The 25,656-nt window shown below is 37.7% G+C and overlaps 1 protein-coding gene across 1 annotated transcript; it reads right to left on the bottom strand.

The window, feature by feature from the left end:
• Window positions 1-10,012: 10,012 nt before the first annotated feature.
• LOC145661187 (uncharacterized) lies at window positions 10,013-10,588 on the bottom strand. Its single transcript, XM_081726638.1, has one exon. The coding sequence runs from the start codon at window positions 10,586-10,588 to the stop codon at window positions 10,013-10,015; it is 576 nt and encodes a 191-aa protein (XP_081582764.1).
• Between the last annotated feature and the right edge of the window lie 15,068 nt (window positions 10,589-25,656).

Raw genomic sequence — 25,656 nt, 5'->3', positions numbered from 1 at the left:
CTTCAAACAGATATAAAAGCATATAAAATGGTTAATATGAAAAAATGTTTAAAATATTTTTCTACAAAAATGCGATGAAATCAAAAAGCTACCGAAGAAAATGATCATATCTCGTAGAAAAGATCAACTTTACATAACTTTGGTCTCACATCCCAAATGCATGCAATACACTTTATATAAAAGTATATAACAACTGGGGTGTAAACATACCGCACGTGTGTTTAAGTTCTAAAATTTAGCGCATATGTATGAGGGTTAAATTTGCTTTTCAGAAGTAATTGCCACGTTTCATTGTGTATTTGATTGTTCTCTGAGTAAATTGCAACGTTAGTAGGTTTTTTAAATTTCTCTTCAGCTCAGTATATCATTAGTATTTTGAATAACACTGGATTGATTGCTCTTATTTTTTCGATTTGGTTGAAATTAGTCAGAACCGGTTGGAGAAAACCATCCTTTGATTCACAGTTAGTTATATTTGCAAGAAAATAACTTCGCAATGGCAACTGAATTTTTCGATAATATAAATGAAGAATATTTCTGTAATTAAAATAAACCTATTTATAGTTGTTAAAATTGAGACCCTCCCCTTAGAAATTTTTAATATCAGAATTTTTTGCAAACTACCGGTTGCCTTTTGGCGGGTATTTGGTTTGGAATTAGTAATCAATGTTTTAATAACAAGAATCCTATGAAAGCTAGTTGGTTGTTGATTGTTGAGGAAAGAGAGTGAAATTAAAATCTGATGAAATATTAACTAACTCATTATTGAAATATTTATGCAGTCAGAAATTAAATAATTGATTATTTTGAAACAATTAAAATGTTTTGTAGGAGATTTGATTAAACATTTATTGTGAATATAGTAATTCAGCAATTGGTAGATAGACAATAAAATGTAATATTCAAAATATATAAATAGGGTTATTCACTGGTATGTTTTCAATTTAAATTAAATCTTCAGTATTGATTGCAAATGTTATATTTATCAGTGAAAAGAAAACAAAAGTTTATTAAATTGTTTTTGACTGGTTTAGCTTTGAACGGAAATTCTTAGTATACTATTTAAGACAATTCTGAGTATATTTTTGGAGTGTTTAGGTATTTAGATATTTTTTACATTAGTTATTGAGTTAATGTGTCGGTCGCTGAATTTCTGTTAAGGTGATTTTGGATTGCTATCAAACCTTCTAAAGCCCCCACCATATTGAGTTTAACCGAACCATTCAATCCTATACCTATTCATTGGAAAATTTTAGTTGTATGTCAGAAAAGGTTGGGAGAGCTACAATGAATAACATGGTGTTAATCTCTTGCACACTGGTATTATTCTCAGTAGTATAAACTATACAAGCGAAAAAATCCTTTCACTTTGCTGCACGTTAAGTATAATTATTGAGAATGTCCAACTTACCAACTTCCGAACAACTTTTGAGAAATACTTGATTACAACTAACACTAAAGAAATAGTTCAGAGCATCCTTTTATATGAATGGTAAATGAAAGATTTAACATAACACCAGAATTCAAACAAAGTACCTTGGACTTTTGTTAATGTAACAAACTTTAAATCAAAATTGAGTAAATAATGTTCAGAAGACTAATCACTTTTAAATATAAAATACAATAGACACATGAAACATCAAAATCCTTGCACAAAAATGATTGTTAAAATATTTTTCTTTAGTAACCTAATTACAAATCATTGGATTACGTGAAGTAAATGTATTGGAAGGGGAAGAACTCTGGGAACTCGATATTAAAATAAATCCTCTTCTCACAGAGACAACTTGTAGTTAAGTTATTTTGGAACTGTACTAACGAAATATTTCGACTCATATATGTATGAGGAGTGAGTTGAGTTGAGTTGATTTTGAGTTTAACGTCCCTTTTCAACAGCGAGGCTATATGAGACGTGGACCTACTGATTAACGTGGAATCCGAACCTCATGAGCTCCCGCCGGGAATCGAACCCGGGTCTCCCGCGCCAAAGGCGCGTACGCTAACCGCTTAACCACGGAGGAGCTCATGTATGTGGAGTGACTTAAAGAATGAACTTTCTGAAATTTTTATAAGAGTGGCTATAAAGGCAACAAGAACGTTGTGTCGCTTTTTGTGGAGGTTTTTGTTCAATTGCCCATCACACCGTCAGTTGAATGCGAATGGAGATAATGCGAAGATCAGTAGTTTTGTGGGTATATCCAACATACTACCTGGCTGTGGCAGTTCAGTTACAAAGTGAACTTGCGTAAGGACTGAGTGAACATGGGACCTTGACAGAGTGTTATAAGGGCGTGTATGCTTTACGAGTTCAAAGTATTGTGAAAAGCAGCTGCAGCGGTGCGCAAATCATGATAAGCCTTCTGTGAATGTTCTGTGAATAAGTGCACAATGCAGGGGGGTTTGAAAGTCTAAGGACGTTGACGAAATACTCATAGACGCACCGCGTGCCGAAAGACCAACATATGTATACAATGAAGATCTTGAGGCAGCAATTGGGGGAAACAATAGCCAGACATGTGAGTAACTGGAACTACAGTTCAGTGTGACTTGAGAAACAGTTCAGCAGCACCTTCATCTACTTGGGAAGCGCTACAAGTTGGGTAGATAGGTCCCGCATGGTTGAATCCGGGTCAAAAGGTAAAACGAGCAGACACCTGTGTTTCTTTGCTGTCTCTCTTGAAGAAAAAGCCATTTCTGCAATTCTGGACATGGTACTGACATGTGATGAGAAGTGGGTCTTGCACGAAACTTAACGATGCCGTCATCATTGGTTAGAATCTCATGAACCAGTTTCAAAACAACAGAAACTATCGCTGAACCCGAAGGTCATCCCGTGTTTTGGTGAACTGCTGGCAGCATAGTGCACCGGAAACTACTACCAGCTGGCCAGATAATCACTGCAACTATGTACTGTCAGCAGTTGAGCCGTGTTCAACGAAAGCTCAAAACTTTGGAGCCAGCTCATTTGAATTATAAGGAGCTCTATTTGTTACAGGACAGCACTAAGCCCCACTTTGTTATAATGACCGGATTCTACGTTTTAGGTTGGAAACACTATTGCATCCGCCATACTCCGCAGACATTGCACCGTCCGATTATCATATGATCCGTTCCTTGGAGAACCACCTTAGGGTACACAACTTCAAATCCCTAGTCGACGTTAAAATCCACTTGGTACCTTCTTGTCTTCACGTTCCATCATGTTCTACCACGATGCAATTCATGGCCCTCCAGAATGTTGACATGATGTCGTCGATGTTGATGAGCACCTTGTTTGGTCTTGCAGGCAAGTCTTGGTAGACATGTCGATGTTCGAAGGTGGTGAGTGTAAGAGCGATAGAACTTTCTAGGTTACCTTTATAATACTAGGATTTATGAGCTTGCATAAAGTAATCACACAGCCACTTAAAACTAGCAGCGAGCCAGCACAGAGGACCATCATTGCATAAATGTGAAACTAAAAACTATAAAGCAGAGTCAGTCAGTTTGATGTTACTTATACAATGTTATGACGATATAACGTGACGGATTTATCATTAAACTGAATACGATCAGTACTGGTTAGTTTTTACACTCTTTAATCAAGATTTGCTGCTGTATAATGGCCTGAAGAAGGCTTTATGTGAAAGGTCGAAATCTTTTGAATTTATGTGAAAATTTAAATATTTCCTTCAACTTGACGTGAAATTTGCGATATATAATATGCATTCAGCGTATGCATTACTTTGACCAAACTAAATTTAATTGACTAAGATCTTAAGATTCCTGAGATATGTAAACAAATATTGAGGTGACTAGAAACAACAGATAAAGCGCATCTAACTATCTTTGCAATGTATTTTTTTCCATTCACATAAAATAAAAGTTGCTCTTGTAAATTTCAACCTAGATACTTTAAACTTTCAAACTAGGTACCTCAGTGTCAAGTAAACTCTTGATTATGGCAACTTTTCATTTTTGAATTTCATTTCGAGTTTAGATTTATTAGGTAATACTATATTCAGATTTCAGTATTAAATAACAATACCAAAGATTATTGAAAATATACAATTAAAATACACGGTGTATCACAATTAAAATAGTGTTTCTGTTAGACAAGATTATACATACACATGCCAAATTCTTCTACGGAAATTCGATAAATCGGAATTTAACTTAATTATTGAAATTTACGCCCGTTTTCACATTGTGTGGAATTCATTTGTCGTCACATAGTGTATGTCGAAAGATGTTTCATATCTATTCTATGGATGGGTTTGTACGATGAGGCATTTTTCATAGGAGTAAGATTTCGTCTAATTCTTTTATTGGTGGTATAGTTCCACGGATTGGGGCAACATTATCTTTTGGTACGGCCATGCTATTACGGTGTTAAAAAGGAACTGGTTCGGTTATCTCCAGTTAGGAGAGTAATTCGTTGACCAAATTCCTTGATAAACTTGGGACCTTCTTTGCCTGAAGCTCCACTGGTTTCCACAGGTATAGTTACGAATTGGTATTTGTCAATTAGGTTAGTATATTTGTTTCTCTTTTCTGTTACTTTTCTACTAGCTATGGCAGCAGCTTGACCCGATGAAAAAGCAATATTGGAAAGAGTGAATGTGTCGGCACATGTGAAGACCCAGACCAAGGATTTACCTATTTCCAATGTATCAATGTTAATCCATCAGGTCTCTTGCCGTCTGATCGATTGCATGCAGTTGGTTCTCCTATTGCTGGTATCACTGCTGACACAGGAGTTATCATTATTAACTCGTAAAAAATAGAATGTTGTGGGTGTCTGCCAGCCCTCTTTTTACAAGAAAGTCTGTGTAGTCTTCTTTCATCTTCTGGGCTGCTGCAAGCGTAGCATTTATGAGGTACGCAAATCTCTGCATCTAAACGTAGTGCTATAGCTATTCGGAAACTTGTATCTATAGTAATATGGAACTTTCACTGTGTAGATGGGGTCCTAGCGAGGAGACGGTAAGGACTTAAGCCAATCGTCTGCTCCAACAAATGTGACAGCAAGTAGTTTGGCTTTGTCCTCTAGATCGTTGGTTGAAATCATTAGGTAAGCAAAGTGCGATTTGGTGATGGGATCACTCCATGACGATTGCTTCGTCCTTGCGTTTTGTGGCGGAGGTTCAGAGCTGACTAGTAGAGCCCATGTAGAAGAGCATTCTGTAATTTCAGAGTCTATGTATGGGTGAAGGTCCTGTTAAAGTAATGATCCTATGAGGCTTCGGAAACCGAAGTTCGAGGCCAGAAAGGTTGGAATAGCTATATCTAAGGTTCGAAGTATGCCTAAGACACTATTACTAGCAGAAAGAGAAGCCTGGAGACAGCTGTTATCTTTAAGAGCACTATTGAGTTGACACACTAGTCCAGATTTTATGACGTTGCCATAATGTTCTAGAAAGGTCTTTCATCTTGCCATGTTGAAGCGCATCGAAGAAAATATAATATTCTTGGAATACTGAATGAAGACCTTAGTAAGTAGAAGGCGGAGGGTGCTGAGATCGGAGATAATCGTGAGAAATATAATTCTAATTTCGCTGTCTTCTCTTTTATTAGTGTTCTTCGAGCTTCTGTTGAAAGGGAAGCTCACAGAAGATAAGATTTGATGGTGACATTAATTGAATTCCTGGAGCTGCTTCTCTGTATAATGTAACATATTTCTGTGTATTTCCCTTTGTTGCTCTGAGAAAACTAACCTCACATTTTGAGAAGTTAAGGTTTAGTCCAATTGTTTTAGCTTGTACGTGTATCATGTTTAATACGTTTAAAACGTCATCTCGATCTCTAGTTGATGTGGACATAGGGATATATGCAGTTGTTGTTTAATTGTGCTGCAAATGACTTTAGATGAAAGTCATCTCCAGGTATTCCTATTCCGATTGGTCTGATTCCTCCCGATTTCAACTTTAGTGCTGTCAGAGAACCCGTTGTTGATGGTTTTAATTTTCTTGTGACATCATTATAATATGAAAAAAGGTACAGTATTGCTCACTTTGAAGTTATTTGCGTTATCATTCTCTGTATTAAGACATCGCGTATATTATTGAATATAGAGTACCTCGCGTTAGAACCAACTGATTTCGTTTTCATATTTGCTTCGTTGCGACATTTACTACTATGTATTGAGAGATCTCTTGAATTAACGAAATATTTGTCACATTTGGAACAATAGTAATCTTTTGGGTTATTCACGGACTTAGTGTCTACATTCAGTGTATTTATCGATTGTTTGTTAAATTCCCCTTGCTTACTGGGAAATACATCTATGGTATCTGGTTCCGTGATTTCTTGATTAGTAACATGTAATTTGTTAACTAGGATGAAATAATTTATATCATTGAATATATATTATACCTTATTGTTAGAGAAATCTAAAATTTAACGAATTTTATCTGTAAAGAGTCAAATAAACTTACAAACTAGAAAGGACACTATATCAAATCATCATCGATCGTTGCAAAGGCAAAGTGGCACCTCCGCACTCAAGACACTCAAGTTCGAGGCCAAGTATTGGTTCACATCTCCCCATCAAGAACAGAATTCCCACTAAAACAGAATACCAAGGAAATGAAATGTGGGTCTATCAAAACTCCGCATACAGGAATCAGTAATTGTCACATTTCACAAACCACAATCAGCAATAAATCCGAAAAAACATAAAATTAATTAGATTTGCGGAGCGGTTCAAAAACACGTCTACACCGCTCAACAATATATATATATATACGGTACCGGGTGAGGCATTTAAAACTGTTTTTTTGAATATCTGGAAAACTACAAATCGGATTTTAAAAAAGTTGTAATAAAAGTTGTTCGCCTCGAAGGGGGACATCCAATGATACCACACTCGACCCCCTGCCCCCATCCCCAGGGGGCGGGAGGGGGGGCAACTTTGAAATCTTAAATAGGAACCTCATTTTTTATTCCATATTCTGATTCTCCGTGAAGAAAATACGTAACTTTTGTATTGAACATTTTTTTCGTTGCGTGATAGATGGCGCTGTAATCGACAAAAATCAAAATGGCTCATAAACATTTGAAAAATGAGGCATTTAAAACTGTTTTTTTTTTTGAATATCTGGAAAACTACAAATCGGATTTTTAAAAAGTTGTAATAAAAGTTGTTCGTCTCGAAGGGGGACATCCAATGATTCCACACTCGACCCCCTGCCCCCACCCCCGGGGGTGGGAGGAGGGCAACTTTGAAATCTTAAATACGAACCCCTTACTGCAATGGGTGAAGTTGGTACTGTTGCAAGAACATAACTTTTATTTTAACAGTTGTGGAATTTGAAGTGCCATTCATTTGGATTCTTCATATTTACTTACGATACTTACTTCCAGTTGTACAAGGCAGTTTCGTCAAAGATCTCGATTACTATTAACGATTCCGGAACACTTTAGCATATCCTTTAGGCTATATCATTGTATCACGACCCTTAAGCTCAATCTCAATCCTATTATAAAACACGATGAGAAGTGAGATAGGTGCATTCATTCAGCCAATGGAACAAGATGCAAATCTTAGCAGAGTTCTTATTCTGCCTTGCATATCCATCTACACAGTGTCGAATTTCTGATACGCCTTCACATGACGTGTTTTGCAGACGATGAAACACTACTGATGCAATTTCCGATGATCCTTTGGCGCCTATGTGCTTCTGTCCAATAATATACTGTGTAAACAACTTGTTCTTTGTTTGCCTATCGGTTGACGTTCCTTCGTAAATCGTAAAATTAAACAACTAAAATTGTGCTGCTGTAATAGGCGGTTTGATCTGGAACTCGAGGAAGAACATGATTCTTTTGCGAGTCGAATAAAAAAGTGATTACATCATTGTTTCTACTTTTCAATAAGGAATGAAAGGCTTCACCTTTCTCGTATTTATCAAAAATTCAGTTTCACAAGTGGTATTCCCATATTGAAGTCTCAACTCAAACTGCATACATTTCGAACATTTATTTACAGCGTGACTTCCAAAACTTATATTGTATTCAGTTACAAATAAGAGTATGGAACCCGAAGATCGTTTTCCACATCGTTATTGTACAGTTGGTGAAGTTTTGCTACAGACAAATAACTTGACAGCTAATGCTTCTTTCCATTTTCTCGTCTGCAATAATGTTTCTGTACAGGAATTAATCTTTCACAGGCCCATTTTTATAATATTGTGCGCCTATGTGCCCTTTTGCTGCCTCCACGCAGAATTTTGCCGCCCCCTCAAAAACGACCAATATTATTACAGTTGAATTCAGTTATTTGGGTGGGGGATCGCTGAGATGTATAACGACAGCTTTAATACATTTCAACTTCAAGGTCATATTCCACTCCCCAGGAAGGGGGCGAGATTTTAAAAGTAATCGAAAACGACAGAAATTAGTGTTGAATTCATAGTTTTCGAGGTCGGTAAGTTTAACGGTGTCATTTTTCATGATGTTTTAAGTTCATCCTAACCGCTTGGAATGGGGTGGGAAAGGATTACTTTTTTAATATATTTTCTCGCCCTTGCGTGGGACTCTGCAGATTGCTAGCTTTAAATATTACTTTATTGTGAATCTTAGAGAAATTCCAAAATTCTGCCGCCCTGTGCTCGAGCATAGAATAGCACTGACCTAAATACGGGCCTGGTCTTTCAATGAATGTTTTAACAGTTTTCTTTTTGGATTCAAACATATGGGACTTATGGTCTCCTTCTCTGTTTTCTGATGCCAGCTATCCACTTTCAAAATTCCGTTTAATATTAGCTTAAACCGTTTCTCAGATACTCCTAACACACAACAAAAAATTCTTACACACTATCAGCAGTGTTTTGATGTCACTATAACATTTCGGATCGTAATATCGAATCCAAAGCTGTGTTGCTTCTTCCCTGTTGTTCTTTGGTCTTTTTCGTTGTGGTGTTGAAGGTTTCGTATGCTTTAATATGAAATTGTCTTGGATTATTTTATTTTTAACCAAATAGAAGCATTGGTGCAATTTGCAAATATCTTGCATACACCTTTCTGTATATCTAAGTCTTTCCACCTACATGGTTACAGTTAAAGTGTTTCGTGCAAACATTTGGGTGAATAGGTTGATTCTTAATTTTCACGTTTTGCATTTCCACTTGTCAGGATTACGCATTTTCTTCCTGCCGTTTCCAGGTGGACTTGGTGTAATAATAACATCCTCCTTTTTCAAATCTTTTAATCTTTCCATCTCCGTGGACATTTACGCCGGAAAGCTTCTTTTTAATAGGACAGAGTGATTTCATTACACTCTTCAAGCTACTTTTGCTACTCCAACAATGGCGTCGTAGTAAACAAAACCAACCTTATCGTTAAAACCTTATCAAATTTTCAGTTATAGCCGGTGATAACACAATATTCTTTCTTGAAGGAGAAATGAATGTAAATCCCGTGAAATTTAATTGTATATCACTATTATCTTGCTTGCTGATGCAATGCATAGCATTGAGACAAAAGACAATTTGAACCGAAAATGGCAACTAGTCACTCAATGGTTACAGAAAAGAGCCGTTTTGGAATTAAAAAATCCTTTCCTTATCAGTGCGCCATGTTGTTGTGGACAATATCACTTATGAACAAAAACCTACTTTTCAAATTACTGTTTTTAAAATGTTTTAGACAGTTTTGGCAAGAAATCAATTCATAAACAGAAAGATACGACCTCAAAGATTTCAAAGTTACTGATATCTCAATTTAAAAAAGAAAAAATGGACACGATCCGTTTTGAAAATAAACTCGACAATTAAAACTACTTTTAGCGTTACCCAGGAACAACGACGTGGACGTAGTAGTAATTTGTTCCCTTCGGGGTGCTTTTTTAATGTGAGTCCCCTTGCCTCTCACCATCGGGGTGCTTGTTTCAGGTGAGTCCCATTGCCTCTCACCATCGGGGTGCTTGTTTTAGGTGAGTCCCCTTGCCTCTCACCATCGGGGTGCTTGTTTTAGGTGAGTCCTCTTGCCTCTCACCATTGGGGTGCTTGTTTAAGGTGAGTCCCCTTGCCTCTCACCATCGGAAGCTCCATATTTTACCGAGGCAAGTGTTCAAAATGGTGTCCGTTTTCTGCAATACAATTACAACTCTGTTTCTGAAGGACAATTCTACTTCTCTAAGTGTCTCTTCGCTAATGTTTGCACATGCATTGATTATGCGCTGCCGCATATTTTCTGGGGTTGTTGGTTCTTCCGTGTAACAATTTGCTTTTAGCGTTCCCCACAGGAAAAAGTCGAAAGAAGTTGAATCCGGGGATCGTGCAGGCCAATTTTGAGGACCACCTCGTTCAACCCATCGATCAGGATATTTTCTATTCAAAACCTCACGAGATATCCGTGAATAATTCGCTGGACATCCGTCTTGTTGAAACCAAATATTCATTCTTGTTTGAAGTGGAACATCTTCCAGTAGTGTTGGCAAACTATTATCTAAAAAATCGGCATACATTTGACCATTCAAATTCCCGTCTATGAAGTATGGGCCAATTATTCGAGTACCTAAAACACCGCACCAAACGTTCACACTCCATGGACGTTGACGCTCGGCTTGCCTTAGCCAATGAGGATTATCTACTGACCAATAATGCATATTATGCCGATTCACTTGAACAGTATTCGTGAAAGTTGCCTCATCAGAAAAAAGTATCTGTGAAATAAAATCATCATTAACTGCTAATTGCTGTTGTATCCAATTGCAAAAGTTCAAGCGGTGTCGAAAGTCGTCCCCATGTAGTTCCTGATGCAACGAAACGTGATATGGATGGAATCTGTGTTCATGCAGTATGCGCAGAACCAGTGGTGCCCACCCCCCCTTATGTCCATGACGCACCCCCCCCAATTGTCTATCCGTAGGTGTTCTTCCATGAAAAAAATCTTCTTTTCGATTAATTTTACCCCCCCCCCATCAAACATATTTATATGGATTTTTAACCCCCCCACAATATTTCAATGACGCAGTTTGCGTCATAGCCCCCCCTTGTGGGCACCCCTGCGCAGAACAGTTCTTTGCGACATTCCTGAACTTCGTGCGATTTGCCGAGAACTTATGTGAGGATTTGCAGCAACTGCAGCTAAAACATTCACTGCGGCATTTTCGTTTGTCACAGGCCGTGATCGGACTCGTTGTCTGGGCTGAATACTTCCAGTTTCAATAAATAATTGAATAATACTGCGAAAAGTCGTTGCAGAAGGAATATTCCTATTAGGGAAGAGGTTAGCATACCTTAAACGTGATTCTTCTACATGTCTATTTGACTCAAAGTACGATGTAATAATATCTACTCTCTCTGTAATCGTTAACATCGTAGACCAATTAAGAACAGACAATTGCGTTCGAATGTGTGACTAGTTGTTATAACTAATTATAATAGACCTACGATATTCACAGACACGATCACAATACAGTTACCTTTATTCTTAAGGATAAACAGTAAGAGTAGCTTACTCAAAAGAGGTAACGTATTCTGTTACTAGTAAACAACTATTTTCATCATTACTGACCACAGACTCGAACTACATGGCAACGCCCAACTTCATTATCATATGATACCGACTATCGCCAAATTACCTATATTCCTTTCTTTCACTTAGCATATTATCAATATTTTCCCCTCTCTTCCTTTACATGTCATCCGCGTCCACCTCTGACTTCTCTTCTCTCTCCTTGATTCGTTATCCACCCAGGGTTTTCAAGCTTCTCCCTCGTTCTCTTTTATATATTTCTTCCTTCTCTTCTCTCTCCTTGGTTTCTATTCAACCCTACTTCTCAAATTTCTTTCCCAGTTACCACTACAACATATTTCTGGTCTAACCATTTTCATTATCCTGGTTATTTTCTTTTTCCTTTGTGGTTTTATCTTTACGTGTGAAATTATTGATCGTATTAACGTTGAAAACCTTTTACAACCAGCCACGGGCGTCAATCCCACGGGGACATGTACCCCCTAATATTTGTAAAACGGTTTTCGTCCCGCCAATATTTCAAATATCTTAGGTAAATTATTACCCAAAAGGGATTCAACCATATAACAGTTTGTTACGTTCACAAAAACTATTAGATAAAGTGGATATGAAAAAGTAGCACAAAAGTTTGTTTCCAGTTGTAAAAATGGCAGGCAGTTTTTGGCCTTATGAAGGCAAAGGCCTTATGAGGCTCTGGGTTTGAGTTCCGGAGGAGCAAGCCAAAAATTGATAAAAGTTATAGGTCGTCGGTCAAACATGTTCAAAACTACTTGGTCCGGGTTTAGGGTTGTCATCGGCTCAAGCGGTCGGCTCACAGCTTATTCACTATCAAGCCAAACAGAAAAGTGAGCCAACAGCTCACCCAAGCGAGCCGGCTCAACCATAGGGTCAGTTAAGCTGAGTCGAACCGAGTCGATGGGGTGCTTTTAATGGAGCTGTCTCGAGCCGATGGCTAATATGAGTCGAGTTGGTGGCTGATCCGAATGGAACCGGCTCGAGCCATCGGTTCAATTGTGCCGAGTCGCTGGCTCGTCCAACCAAGCCGGCTCAATTGAACCGAGCCGATGGCTTTCCATCCCAACCGAGCCGGCTTGAGCTGTTCCCTCAGTTGAACCAGCCGAGCCTATTGACATCACTGCACGGATTGGGCTTCTTCTGGGGCTCAAAAAGTCCACCGTGCAGGTCTAAGCCTAGACGGTAAGAACTACAGTATATACTTATATTGGTGCTCACGAAATTTGAAGCTGTCTCGTTATAAAAATCTATCGTTGTCTCGTTTTCGAGACGAGATGACATACTAAACGTACCCCCACCAGATGTACACCTTGTCTCAAAAAGGTTGAGCGCATTCTTTATTGGTGTTTTGAGGCAAAAATTTTCTAAGTCCAGCTTCGGGTATCTTCGGGAAAAAGTAAGCCAGGTTCGAACCTCCAAGCCAGCCTTTGCAATCGGGAAAAAGTTTGCAGATGTGTTTTTCTTCTTTTAAATATAATAAGACTTGTTACCAAGTGTTTAAAAAAGCAACATTGATTGAAATACTTAATGATACAATATTTCGAAACCTTTTATTAATGTCACCATATGCTTGCTTATCATTTAGCTCTCCATACGTAATGGAACATTTAAATACGTTAAAGAATCTTTCCATATGTAAAAGAATGCTCAAAATTAAGAAATAGAACATAATTATCGCCTGAGTACTAAAATAAAAGTCAAAGTAGAACAGAAACAGCGTTTGTAATGGATATGAATGTCATAATTATCTTGAGATTCGTTATACAACGCTAGAAGCTGAGTTCTGGAAGTTCTTGTGTTAGCTCATTGGTAAGCTGTCGGATTTCAAATCATAAGGTTGTGAGTTCGATCCCCCTCTGTGTCAATACTTTTTTTTTAAATTATATTTTCCGCAATGCATGAAAAATTATATAAAATAATTACATTAAAATACATAAGTTGTTTATATATAACATAATCATTGCAGAACATAGTAATTATTATGTTTAAAATATAACATCTGAGATAATTTTCACAGTAGGTCGGTATTATATATGAGAATGTTAAATACAAGTTAGGAAAATCGTTTAATAGCAATAAATAAGTTATGTAGTGTATTTATTTGCAGCTATTTGTCATACAGATTTAACTTCTCAATATTCTCATTACAGTATGTTATTTATATTCGTGAAATGCAGTATATTCCTACTGATATAGAAAATGTATAAACAGAGTATCCAAAGTCGTATCCTGCTTCAAGACACATAACTTTTCCCGATCCCCTTAACGTCACGGGAAGAAACACAAATTCTCTTTAGAACGGAATGTCGTTACTTAGAGTCTTATTCGAATACGTTGAATATGCTTTTGTGTATTCATCTCTATCTCTCTCTCTCTCTCTCTCTCTCTCTTTCGCTTTGTTTATGTGTGTGTGTGTGTTGCGGAATATCTTAAGTTGAATACAACATTTGCAAAGTATATGAGCATCATTGTCATCGAATACCAGAAATTGAAAGTCGTGTTTCTTCAGGTTGGGTTTGCGAGTTCATGTTAGCTCACTGGTAGAGTACGGACTTGCCACTGAAGAGGTCTTGAGTTCAAAGCCTACAGCTAATTATCATTTTTTTGTTAGTAGGATTGCACAGAAATCGGATACAAGGAGTGGTTTACTTCTACAAATATTTTCAGAAGCGTTTAGGTAGCCCTGAAAAGGGCTGTTTTCGGGAGTTAAGGCGGGGGCATTAATATTGTGTCCAAGACCCTTCTGAATTTATTACACGCTCCATTCTTCTGGGCATGGAATCTATTACATGGGTGACAAATCTATCTCCTTCCCCTACCTCCAGCCATGCTTCGGAAACAAGATGCCACAGGTCATCCTGAGTTCTTGGTGGATCTGCCTCAGGCCAACTTTCCCTTAGAGTACGCTTCACTTCTGCCCACATATTTTCCATGAGATTGAGGTCTGCTCCACGAGGCGGCCAGTCGATTAAATCAATCTCAAGGTGCCCTGCGAACCATTCCTGAACCACATGGGAAGTATGTATTGGCGACTGGTATTGCTGGAACTGAATTACACCATCAGGCTGAAATACTCGTACAGATGGCACCATGATATTACTGATAATGTCTAAGTACTGAGCATTGTCCAGATGTCCTTCAATTCTATGAAGCTGTCCTGCTCCGCGACTGGAAATCCAACTCCAACATAAAATAGATACATGGCCACTGCGATTGCAAGCAGCCACATATCCATGGTCATTTCGGGTGCCTCTCGGACGATACACAAAACGGCGTCCCTCCTTTGATGTTGTGAATATGGATTCATCTGAGAAAACTAAGTTTTCCCAATTGAGACCCACATTCGCCTGTGCAAACGCGAGACGGTAAATTTTGTGGTCGTCTGAGAGTTTTTCCTTCACGGCAGCAACACGGCCACGTAACCCAGCATGACGAAGCCTTCGCAGAGCTGTATGCTTACTACCAGGAAAGAGAGAAGCTTCCCTTAGCTGTCTAGACGTACTTAGTGGGTCTAACCGGGCTTAGTTTACTAATCTCGCATCTTGAGCTTCGGTTGACACATGCGGACGACCAGGAGATCGTAAATTACCAGCCTGACCTGTAGCACCATATTTCCGAATCCATCGCCTTCCTGTAGAGGCCGGGACACCTACTCGCCTGCTAGCTGCAGTTGCAGAATAACCTTCCAACTCCCATAAAGTAATTACTGCTGTACGTCTATCCATAGTTACCAATGTTCTGAGCTGTGAGAAGGAAGCAATAGGTAAAAGCTAGTACCTGACGTGTGATTGGTTACTTGCACGACACGCCTATTGTGGGGAACAGCGTTGCCAGATCTAGCATAATGATGCTAGATCTAGCATAATTTGCATGTCTCTAGCATCTAGCATCTTGCTTTTAGCATCCTGCCCAAATCTAGCACAATTTCAGCAAGTTATCAAAAAGCCGTAAAACCTGGAGATGAGAAAGAAGTTGGTCGTGGGAAGAAAAAGAACGGCAGAAATGGGGTCTAGGTCAAAACCCCCACAGCCAAAACCCCCACACTCAAGAAATGTCAAAACACCCACACAAACGGTCATAACCCCCACACAAATGGACAAATCTCCCAAACGAACGAACGGTCAAAACCCCCACACTCAAGAAATGTCAAAACGCCCACACGATCGGTCATAACCCCCACACAAATGGACAAATCTCCCAAACGCACGAACGGTCAAAACCCCCACAGCCAAAACCCCCACACTCAAGAAATGTCAAAACGCCCACACAATAGGTCATAACCCCCACACAAATGGACAAAACAGCCACACATAGCAACGGTCATAATCCCCACATAAATGGACAAAACTTCCACACAAATGGTCAAAACTCCCACATGCAGAAATTGTCACAACTGCCACACAAATGGACAAAACCCCCACTAAATCGGACAAATCCCCCACACTCTGAAATGATCCTCATTCCACGTCTTTGTTGTGGCTCTTTATGACGCCCAAGAAGAATAGTTGCAACATCAGTTTAATTGGAATAAAAAAAATTATTAAAAACTACAAGGGCAATACATGCAACCAGGATCATTTCAGAGTGTGGGAGATTTGTCCGATTGTGTGGGCGTTTTGTCCATTTGTGTGGCATTGTGACTATTTCTGCATGTGGGACTTTTGTCCATTTGTGTGGGGGTTTTGTCCATTTATGTGGGGATTGTGACCGTTGCTATGTGTGGCTGTTTTGTCCATTTATGTGGGCGTTATGACCGTTGGAGGTTATGACCGACTACCAGTGTGGGGGTTTTGGCTGTGGGGGTTATGACCGTTCGTGTATTTGGGAGATTTGTCCATTTGTGTGGGGGTTATGACCGTTTGTGTGGGCGTTTTGACATTTCTTGAGTTTGGGGGTTTTGGCTGTGGGGGTTTTGACCGGTTCCCCAGAAATGTATCCTCTTCCATTGATTCATACACTCGGTAAACCATACAGGCAGTCTTATTTTCCGAAGTAAGTTCGGAACGGCTTTGGGCTTTTTTTTTCTTTTGTGGCTCCACCCAGGGTTTTCTAATCCTTTAACTCCGAGGCATGGGCGCAGCTATGGGGGCCATTCTCCCTACAACTTTTTGACAACTTCACCATCTTTATTTCTGACTTTATGATCATATTTATACCTGAAATTACAGCTCCGAGACCGACCAAAAATCTGCCCCCCCCCCCCAGCAGACGATTCCCAACTCCGCTTATGCTGCGAAGTAATTTTCTTTCAAAATATGTAAACAAAAACTTTGCATTCAATTATACCATATATACGCCATTGAGTCTGGCAACGACTGCAGTAATTTAGTTGAGTTAAAATTTTGGTGCGTGAAGTATTGAGTTCTATCCATGCATTCTTGCTCTCTGTGTATTTTAAGTTACGTTATCGTATCTCAACTTCGTTTTTTTTTTTAACTCCTGAATTAGTAATTATGAGGATCTAGCATAATTTGACCGAATCTAGCATAAGTTCAATCAGGTTTTGGAATAATTCCGAGCTGTGAGTCTGGCAACGCTGGTGGCGAACGACTTGGTCAACGACTCGCGAAAGAAATCTGAAAATGGTGCGCCGTAATAATAATATTAAAAATAGTTTTTATAAAGGAATATTAATACATACGAAAAGCTGTTTAAAGAATGAATTGTTATACTGACTTTACACGTATAAAAACATATACCATATACCAACAGATTGAGCGATATGATGATAGCTGTTTCGAGACGAACACTTTCGAAGTCCAACTTCGGGTATCTTCGGAAAACAGTAAACTAAAGCTGCTGGTTCGAACCTCCAAAGCCAACCTTAGTAATCGGGAAAAGTTGTACAGATATGTTTTTCCTTCTGTTAAATATAATAAGACATGTTGAAATGGTATTAAGTGTAGAAAAAAGTAACATTGATTGAAATACTTAATGATACAATATTTCGAGACTATGTATTCACACTCTCGTTTCGTCATTGTGATTTCCATACGGAAAAGAGCATTTACGTATGAGCTCAGTTATATTTCAGAAGCAGCTTCCGAAAAGTGGTACACCACCGAGCGTTTAAATCGTGAGTTCGATACCCGTTCAGGTGAGATTCTTTTATGATATTTTACTTTCCTCAATGCATGAAAATTATGTAAAATAGTTACATTACAATTCATCAGTTGGTTATATATTTTCATATCATCAGTTGTATATATGAGTTGAATATATATATTCATATCATCAGTTGTATATATCAGTTGAATATATATATTCATATCATTTCACGACATAAGTAATTCTTATCTTTAAAATATAACATCTGAGGTATTCACAGAACGTCGGTGTGTTATGTGTGAATATTGAATACAAATTTAAAAAATCGTGTAATAGCAATAAATAAGTTATGTAATGTATTTGTTTGCAGCTACTTTCATCGCAGATAACTTCTCAATATTCGCATTACAGCATTTAGATAGAGCATATCGAAAATCGGATCGTGGTTCAAGACAAAAAACTAGCTAGCCCCAAACTGTCACGTAAGAAATTCACGAATCGCAAAAGTAAAGTGAAGACATTGAGAGCGGTAATTCTTTAATCGCTCTCTCTCAACTCTCTCTTATCTGCATTTATACATATAAAAGTGTATGTATGTATGTTCCATCATAGCTCATGTATGCCTAGAGCAGGGTTTCTCAACCTGGGAGTCGCGGCCCCTAGGGGATCGCGAAGATAGGCGGAAGAGATAAATATACTTATAATCTAAAACCAGAAATTATTTTTAAATATTATTTTTAATTTTGTTCTGATAGGCATACTTTTATTTTTTATACACACTGTAAAGAACAATAAAAAATAAGTCTACTAAACATTTTCAAAGGGTGTAGAATTCGTGTTACTATTCGGTTCAAAGTCTCTTGTCGTCGCGAATTCTGTCGAGAAATTTGAAGCTTAAAATATACAAAACGATAATCATGCCTGTTGTTCTGTATGGTTGCGAAACATGGTCGCTTACTCTGAGGGAAGAACATAGACTGAAAGTATTTGAGAACAAGATCCTTAGACGAATATTCGGACCCAAGAGGAACGGGAATGGGGAATGGCGGAAACTTCATAACGAGGAACTACATAATTTATACGGGTACCCAACATTGTTAGGGTCGTCAAGTCTAGGAGGCTTAGGTGGGCAGGTCATGTAGCTAGAATGGAAGAAAGTAGAAACGCTTTCGAAGTCTTGACTGGAAGACCAAACTGAAAACGACCATTAGGAAGACCTAGGCGCAGATGGGAGGACAATATTAAGATGGATCTCGCTGAGATAAGAATACAAAGTAGAAACTGGATCCAATTGGCTAAGGATAGAAGTCAGTGTAGAGCTTTTGTGAACGCGGCATTGAACCTCCGGGTTCCATAGGCCATAGAGTTAGTTAGTTAGCAGAGTTGTTTAAAAATGAATTTAAATCAAAGAGGTATGATATAAAACTAATGAGAACTGTATATAAAAATACTAGAAAAATACACATGAAACAAAACCTGCACATTGAAATACAATTAAAATTAAAACCTAATGAAATACCTAAGCATGGTGTAATTTCACTAGTGAAGCAATGCCCGGTTCAATCTTCATGACGAACATTATCAAGCCATTTTCAACTGATAAGCGATTTCTTATCTTTGTTTTAATGTTTACCATAAAAAAAACACACACACTTTCGCACAAGTACGATATAGCAAATGGAATTATTACTTTTAAAGCAGCAATCACCAGACCAGGATATTCTTCTCTCCTCATCAGGCAGAACTTGTCCAAGTCTTCGTTACAGAAAACCAGTTGCAAAGACTTGTCGCATGATCATTCTATTATTTGGTGAAGAAGTTGTGGGCTTAGATCGGATACGTTAAACTCCGATCATTGAAGAGTTTAACATCCATCTTGAACCAGCACCTTCGTCTTTGGGAATATAGATATTACAGTTACTGTATCCACTGTCAGTGCCGGGCGCCGAAAAAAGGGACCACATTTCGGAGGAAGTGTGTTACTCATGTTAGGAAAGTGCATGTGCACATGTGTAAAATAGAAGGAAAAACGCAATAAAATGTGCTCAAAATTAAGGAAAGGTAGGGTTTATTTTGAAAATGTTATTGAGCTTCGTGCCAACCATGGTGGCGCTTCGTAGCTAGTCTGTCGACGTCACTCATATATACGGTGACATCGTACTATACTCTCGCCCCGGGCAATGATTTTCCATGGCACTGTTCATTATAAACAAAAAAATGGATTCTACTATTATAGAAATAGGTATGTTAAAAATCCCACACAAGCTTATTATAAAACAAATTATAAAAGGGTCGCTGGCAAGAGCGTGTGATAAAAGGAGATCGTGATAGGAATTAGATTGAGAACCACTGGCCTAGAGTAATTTTAACCACATTTCTTATAGTTTCAAAAAGAAAGCTGTCGGGTTACCTATGGTGAATGGGAGGGGGATACATATAAAAGATTGCTAGAAAATGATAGATATTAGATTCAGTTTTCGGGGTCGTTTAGATAAATAGTGAGACTTTCAATTTTGCTTAACTCCGATTAAGCTCTCATTAGTAGGGATGGGCACGAACGACTTTTCTTTGAAACTCGACTCGACTCGAAACAGACATCTTTGAGGTCTACTCTTGGACTCGGCGCGAAAAATATCTTCCAACTCGACTCGGATTAGAGTCGAGTCGAACCAAAACGAGCCAAATCCTGTGTGTAGTCCTACCTAGACAATACATAGACAATAATTATTCTATCATCATTTATACTACTGTTACTACAAATAATAATAATAATAATAATAATAATAATAATAATAATAATAATAATAATAATAATAATAATAATAATAATAATAATATGACAACACCGTGTACAAACATGAACGATAGATGGTTAGTAAAGGAATACTAAAAGCTAGTTGACTGCCGACGTCGGTAGTCATGAAGTCTACAAGGCAAGGACATCGTTCATTACCCTAAGCTGTAAGCGTCGGTGGACTACAGATGGTCAACTATTAACCTCTCGCCAGAAATTGGTGGCCCCGCAGCGACGATCCGTGATGGCCCAAGTTCCATTTTGAAAACTTTACTACCAGCGGCAGAGACGCGATGAAACGCCAACGAACCACAAAATTACTCTCCCAAAATATGTTAAAATGCCTATATGTGTGATTTGTTTATATTTAGGTGAATCAAAAAAACACAAAACAAATACCCCGGGGTGGACGTGAACTATCAATATTACGATTATTAGGCACGTGTTCTTCTGACTTCCCCACGGAAACAATCATAAAAAGCTTGGTTGTTGAAGGATAAATCATTGACGTCTTAATTTAGCCAATCAGACAAACCCCTACATCTCGAGTTCTAGGAGGTGATACCGTGAACCGTTTCAGATTTATTGCTTTCTGGTGGAGTACTATCCATGCGCAAAATTTGAGCATAATACCCGACATGCATCTTCGGTGCCTCTTATCTTTAGTACAATTTTAACCAGAGATGCTGTGGGTCAATGAAAATTTGATCCACGACCCACCATGACCCACTATCACCCACCGCCCAAATGACCCATTGGCCCACTCTGACCCATCAACCATCGTGATCCACTCTGACCCACCACCAACTATGAACCACTCTGAACCATTGCGACCAACTCCGACCCACCAAAACCCACCGACATCAACTCTGACCGATGACCCACGTCCTCCTCTCCATTGACTAAAGAGATTACACTTGTAATAAAACAAGACTGTGAAATTATCACTTATCGGAGTTTGAATTTCTACCGTCATTGGCTCAAGCACCTCTTTGTTACAATACTGGTGGGTCTGACCTTTACGATATATAATGGCAAAGTGTTTCTCATCTTCCGAATTAAAATGAATTTAAATTTATCATATGTAATTATTTCTTTGTTGCCTTACAGACACATTTCAGTAGAGAAAATAGGGTGAAATTTAAAAGTTTCGAATCAATGAAAAGTAAACCAACGTTAAAAAAAAAAAAAAAAAAGAGAGAGAGAGAGAGAGAGAGAGAATCCCACAGTGGGTATAAAATTCAAAAAGAACTTTAGTTTGCATTACTCAATTTTTTTCTCAACTAATATCAATCGTTTTCGATTATTTTTACAAATCAACCCACTACCAATTTCCAATATATAGAAAATGCACCCCCGTCCCCCCGCTCATAAAAGACAATTTTAAAAAATGCCAGGGCATATTCTCTTTATTTTTAATAGAGAGAGAGAGAGAGAGAAACTAATTTTCTATATAATTAAGCATGCCGTACTAATTGAAAATGCCCATGTAATTAAGTTTAGAATACAAATTTTATGGCCATTTTTCTCTAACTTTATGGCTTGATTGCCTTATGCTCGGAACGCTCCATATATTAAACACCAGCTTCAGCAATTATAAATAGAAAGCAGTGGGTATAAAATTCAAAAAGAACTTTAGTTTGCATTACTCAATTTTTTTCTCAACTAATATCAATCGTTTTCGATTATTTTTACAAATCAACCCACTACCAATTTCCAATATATAGAAAATGCACCCCCGTCCCCCCGCTCATAAAAGACAATTTTAAAAAATGCCAGGGCATATTCTCTTTATTTTTAATAAAGAGTTATATGCTGAATTTCAGCTCTCAGTTGAATGAGTTGTGAGATACTAACTTTTTCGCAAAAATTCGGACTTCTACTTCCCCTAAGGATATGTATTATAATGAAAGTGACACGCGTATGATAACTTCCCAGTTGGGATTGGAGCCTGATTATATACCAAACGTCAATTCATTTGACTTTGCAATTTGACCGTGATGATTACGCAGACATAGTTACTTTCAATTTTTTATGATACATATCCTTATTTCATATGTTACAGATGATTCAAAAATATTTTTTCAAGCAGTTAGCTCCTCTAGAATCTCACAGGCTGCATCCCAAAATCCAACTCCTACTATCCTATGACAATCCAAAAGTGACTGAACTTTTTTTATTAGGAACAAATGACAAAAGAAAAATGGAGATCTTGAAAGTAAAATGTAGAAAAGATCGGTGCCCCCAATAACTACATATTTCTCCGCCCCTTCATTCCGAACTTAAAAATAAAACTTAATTCGAATATGGTTAATTAGTGAATTTATTACAGCTAAATTCCACTCACTACATGCTACAGCTACAACTATGTAACAAAAAATAGCAAGTGTGAAACATGTTCTGAATTACTATTACATTTCTTACGCTATTATTAAACATATTAGAATAGTAAAAGAGGATTGTTCCTGAAATAGTATATTTGCTCATGATTTTTAACTTTTTCATACGGAAAAAAATTAAAATATTATTCAAGTTTTAAAATTTGCACTCTGCAAATATGTTGCCCTCTAGGCAATGGGACTAATGTGGACTAATGGGAAATGCTGCACTGTTAGCGGCGCTGAAAACTTACGATTCGATTCTAATATCGGTTGATTTCGATATCTTTATGTCGCTACGTAACCACCCTGGGTGCTAATGGAAGCTTAATTGCACTTGAATTGAAAGTAGAGCTATTCACCTAAGCGACCACGAAACTATGGATTCGATACTAATATCGACCCGTTTCTAGCATTTTTGATATGTATCCCGACAGTACTCTTTTTCCAGACTGTAAGAAATATAGTTAAAATTGCTCTAGATATATCAGAATTATGTTGAAACACACACATAAATCCACTTTTATATTTTGTATAAATAGAGAGTGAGCGAGCGAGGGAGCGAGAGAGGGCGACTCAAGGCATCACTACTTCCACATTGCAAAAGCATATATCAGGAATTGAATTGAAAATCTATGTAAAGACTTTCTGCTGTGGCATGCTTCATAAGGACAATTCCAGTCTGCTCACGTGACCTTTGGGGTTCATGAATTTTTTTGCGAGCGTTCCGACTTTGGATTCTCTGTTTATACCCTCTGTTTATGCATCGAATAACTTTTCAAGAACATAAATGACATTCTGCATTATGAATGTTGAGAATTACTCTCTATATGCCAAATAGCTGCAGATAAATACACTACATGATTTATTTATTGCTATTGAACGAGTTTCTTAACTTGTATTTACATCCTCATATATAATACCGACCTACTGTGAAAATTATCTCAGATGTTATATTTTAAACATAATAATTACTATGTTCTGCAATGATTATGTTATATATAAACAACTTATGTATTTTAATGTAATTATTTTATATAATTTTTCATGCATTGCGGAAAATATAATTTAAAAAAAAGTATTGACACAGAGGGGGATCGAACTCACAACCTTATGATTTGAAATCCGACAGCTTACCAATGAGCTAACACAAGAACTTCCAGAACTAAGCTTCTAGCGTTGTATAACGAATCTCAAGATAATTATGACATTCATATCCATTACAAACGCTGTTTCTGTTCTACTTTGACTTTTATTTTAGTACTCAGGCGATAATTATGTTCTATTTCTTAATTTTGAGCATTCTTTTACATATGGAAAGATTCTTTAACGTATTTAAATGTTCCATTACGTATGGAGAGCTAAATGATAAGCAAGCATATGGTGACATTAATAAAAGGTTTCGAAATATTGTATCATTAAGTATTTCAATCAATGTTGCTTTCTTAAACACTTGGTAACAAGTCTTATTATGTTTAAAAGAAGAAAAACACATCTGCAAACTTTTTCCCGATTGCAAAGGCTGGCTTGGAGGTTCGAACCTGGCTTACTTTTTCCCGAAGATACCCGAAGCTGGACTTAGAAAATTTTTGCCTCAAAACACCAATAAAGAATGCGCTCAACCTTTTTGAGACAAGGTGTACCTCTGTCGTGAGAAATATTAAAAGTATTCGACATTACTGCTTACATTTCTCATGGCTTTCGCTTTCCAGTCTAAACAGGCTCTAATTTAAAAACGAGTTAAAAAGAGCTGAATGTGCGAGACATTTATCAAACTCGACTCGACTCGAAACTCGAGCTCAAAACAGTGACTCGGCTTGGAACTCGACTCGAGAAAATTACCTTTGACTCGACTCGAATTCAACTCGAGTCGAGTTTAAGCTCGACTCGCGCCTATCCCTACTTGCAATGTGTAGTCTATTGCAGAAAAGGGGGACCATTTCGAACGTTTGTTCGTTTGTTCAGTAAACAATGAAGATGTGTGAGAGGCAAAGAGACAACCCCAAAACAAACACCCGAATGGTAGGATGCAAGAGGCTCAACTAAAACAAACACCTCGATGATGAGACTCAAGGCGACTTACCTGAAACAAGCATCTCCTTAGTGAGAGGCAAGGGGACTCACATTGAATCAGCAAAACAAAGGCAACAAACTAATAGATACTACATACACGTAGTCCAATTGAAGTAAATTTCACCTACATCGGTAACAGAAATTACACCAAAAATTTGGGCAAAGTAATGAATTACGTTCTGGAGAATCAAGTGTTTTGCTTAAAACATTACAGTTTCTCATTAAAGATTTTAGAATAACCACCTTTCAGAATAACTGATGTTTCGATCCTTTAAATTATCTTTTTAGTACTCAAAAGAGACAATTACAGAAACTACTTAAGTGTTAATGTTGTCTATTGAAAGGAATTATTTTAATTTGAATAGTAATTGGTTTATTAGCTATTGTACAACAGATAGAATAGTGGGTTACAGTAAGTTATCCCCTCACGGGATACCGAGTTTGCTACCCAAATTCACTGCTCATAAATCAGAGAGGAAAGAAAATGACTTACACTGCAGGTTTCAGTCCCATACTCCAACAAGGTCAGATCTTCAATCACTTTGTCGAGAAGATTCACTGCGAAGAACGGGATGAGAGTGAGAGTGAGTGTGAGATGCCCCCGCTGCTCCCACCCACCTTTTTATTTGGAATTTTATCTTTGTTTTTTCGTTTTATTTAGTTACTAAAACATTTTAATAGTCATTTATTTGAAGGTTGGGTGTTAGCATACGGGGTCAGGTTTTATACGGTTGCATACTGGTTTCCGTCGTTTTCAGTCATTTCCATATCTTGAACTGTTTCCAATGCTTAAAGATAACAAAAAAAAAAAAAAAGATTTTTGTTTGTCGTTCCTGGCGGGTACGTAACACTGAGATAGCGTTACGGTAGTCAACTATAGTGTCATTT

Source organism: Thermobia domestica, chromosome 9 (assembly GCF_964235325.1).
Source record: "Thermobia domestica chromosome 9, izTheDome1.hap1.1, whole genome shotgun sequence".
NCBI classification, from domain to species: Eukaryota; Metazoa; Arthropoda; class Insecta; order Zygentoma; family Lepismatidae; genus Thermobia; species Thermobia domestica.
Note: the sequence above shows the minus strand (reverse complement) of the source record. Positions and strands in the feature narration are given on the sequence as shown.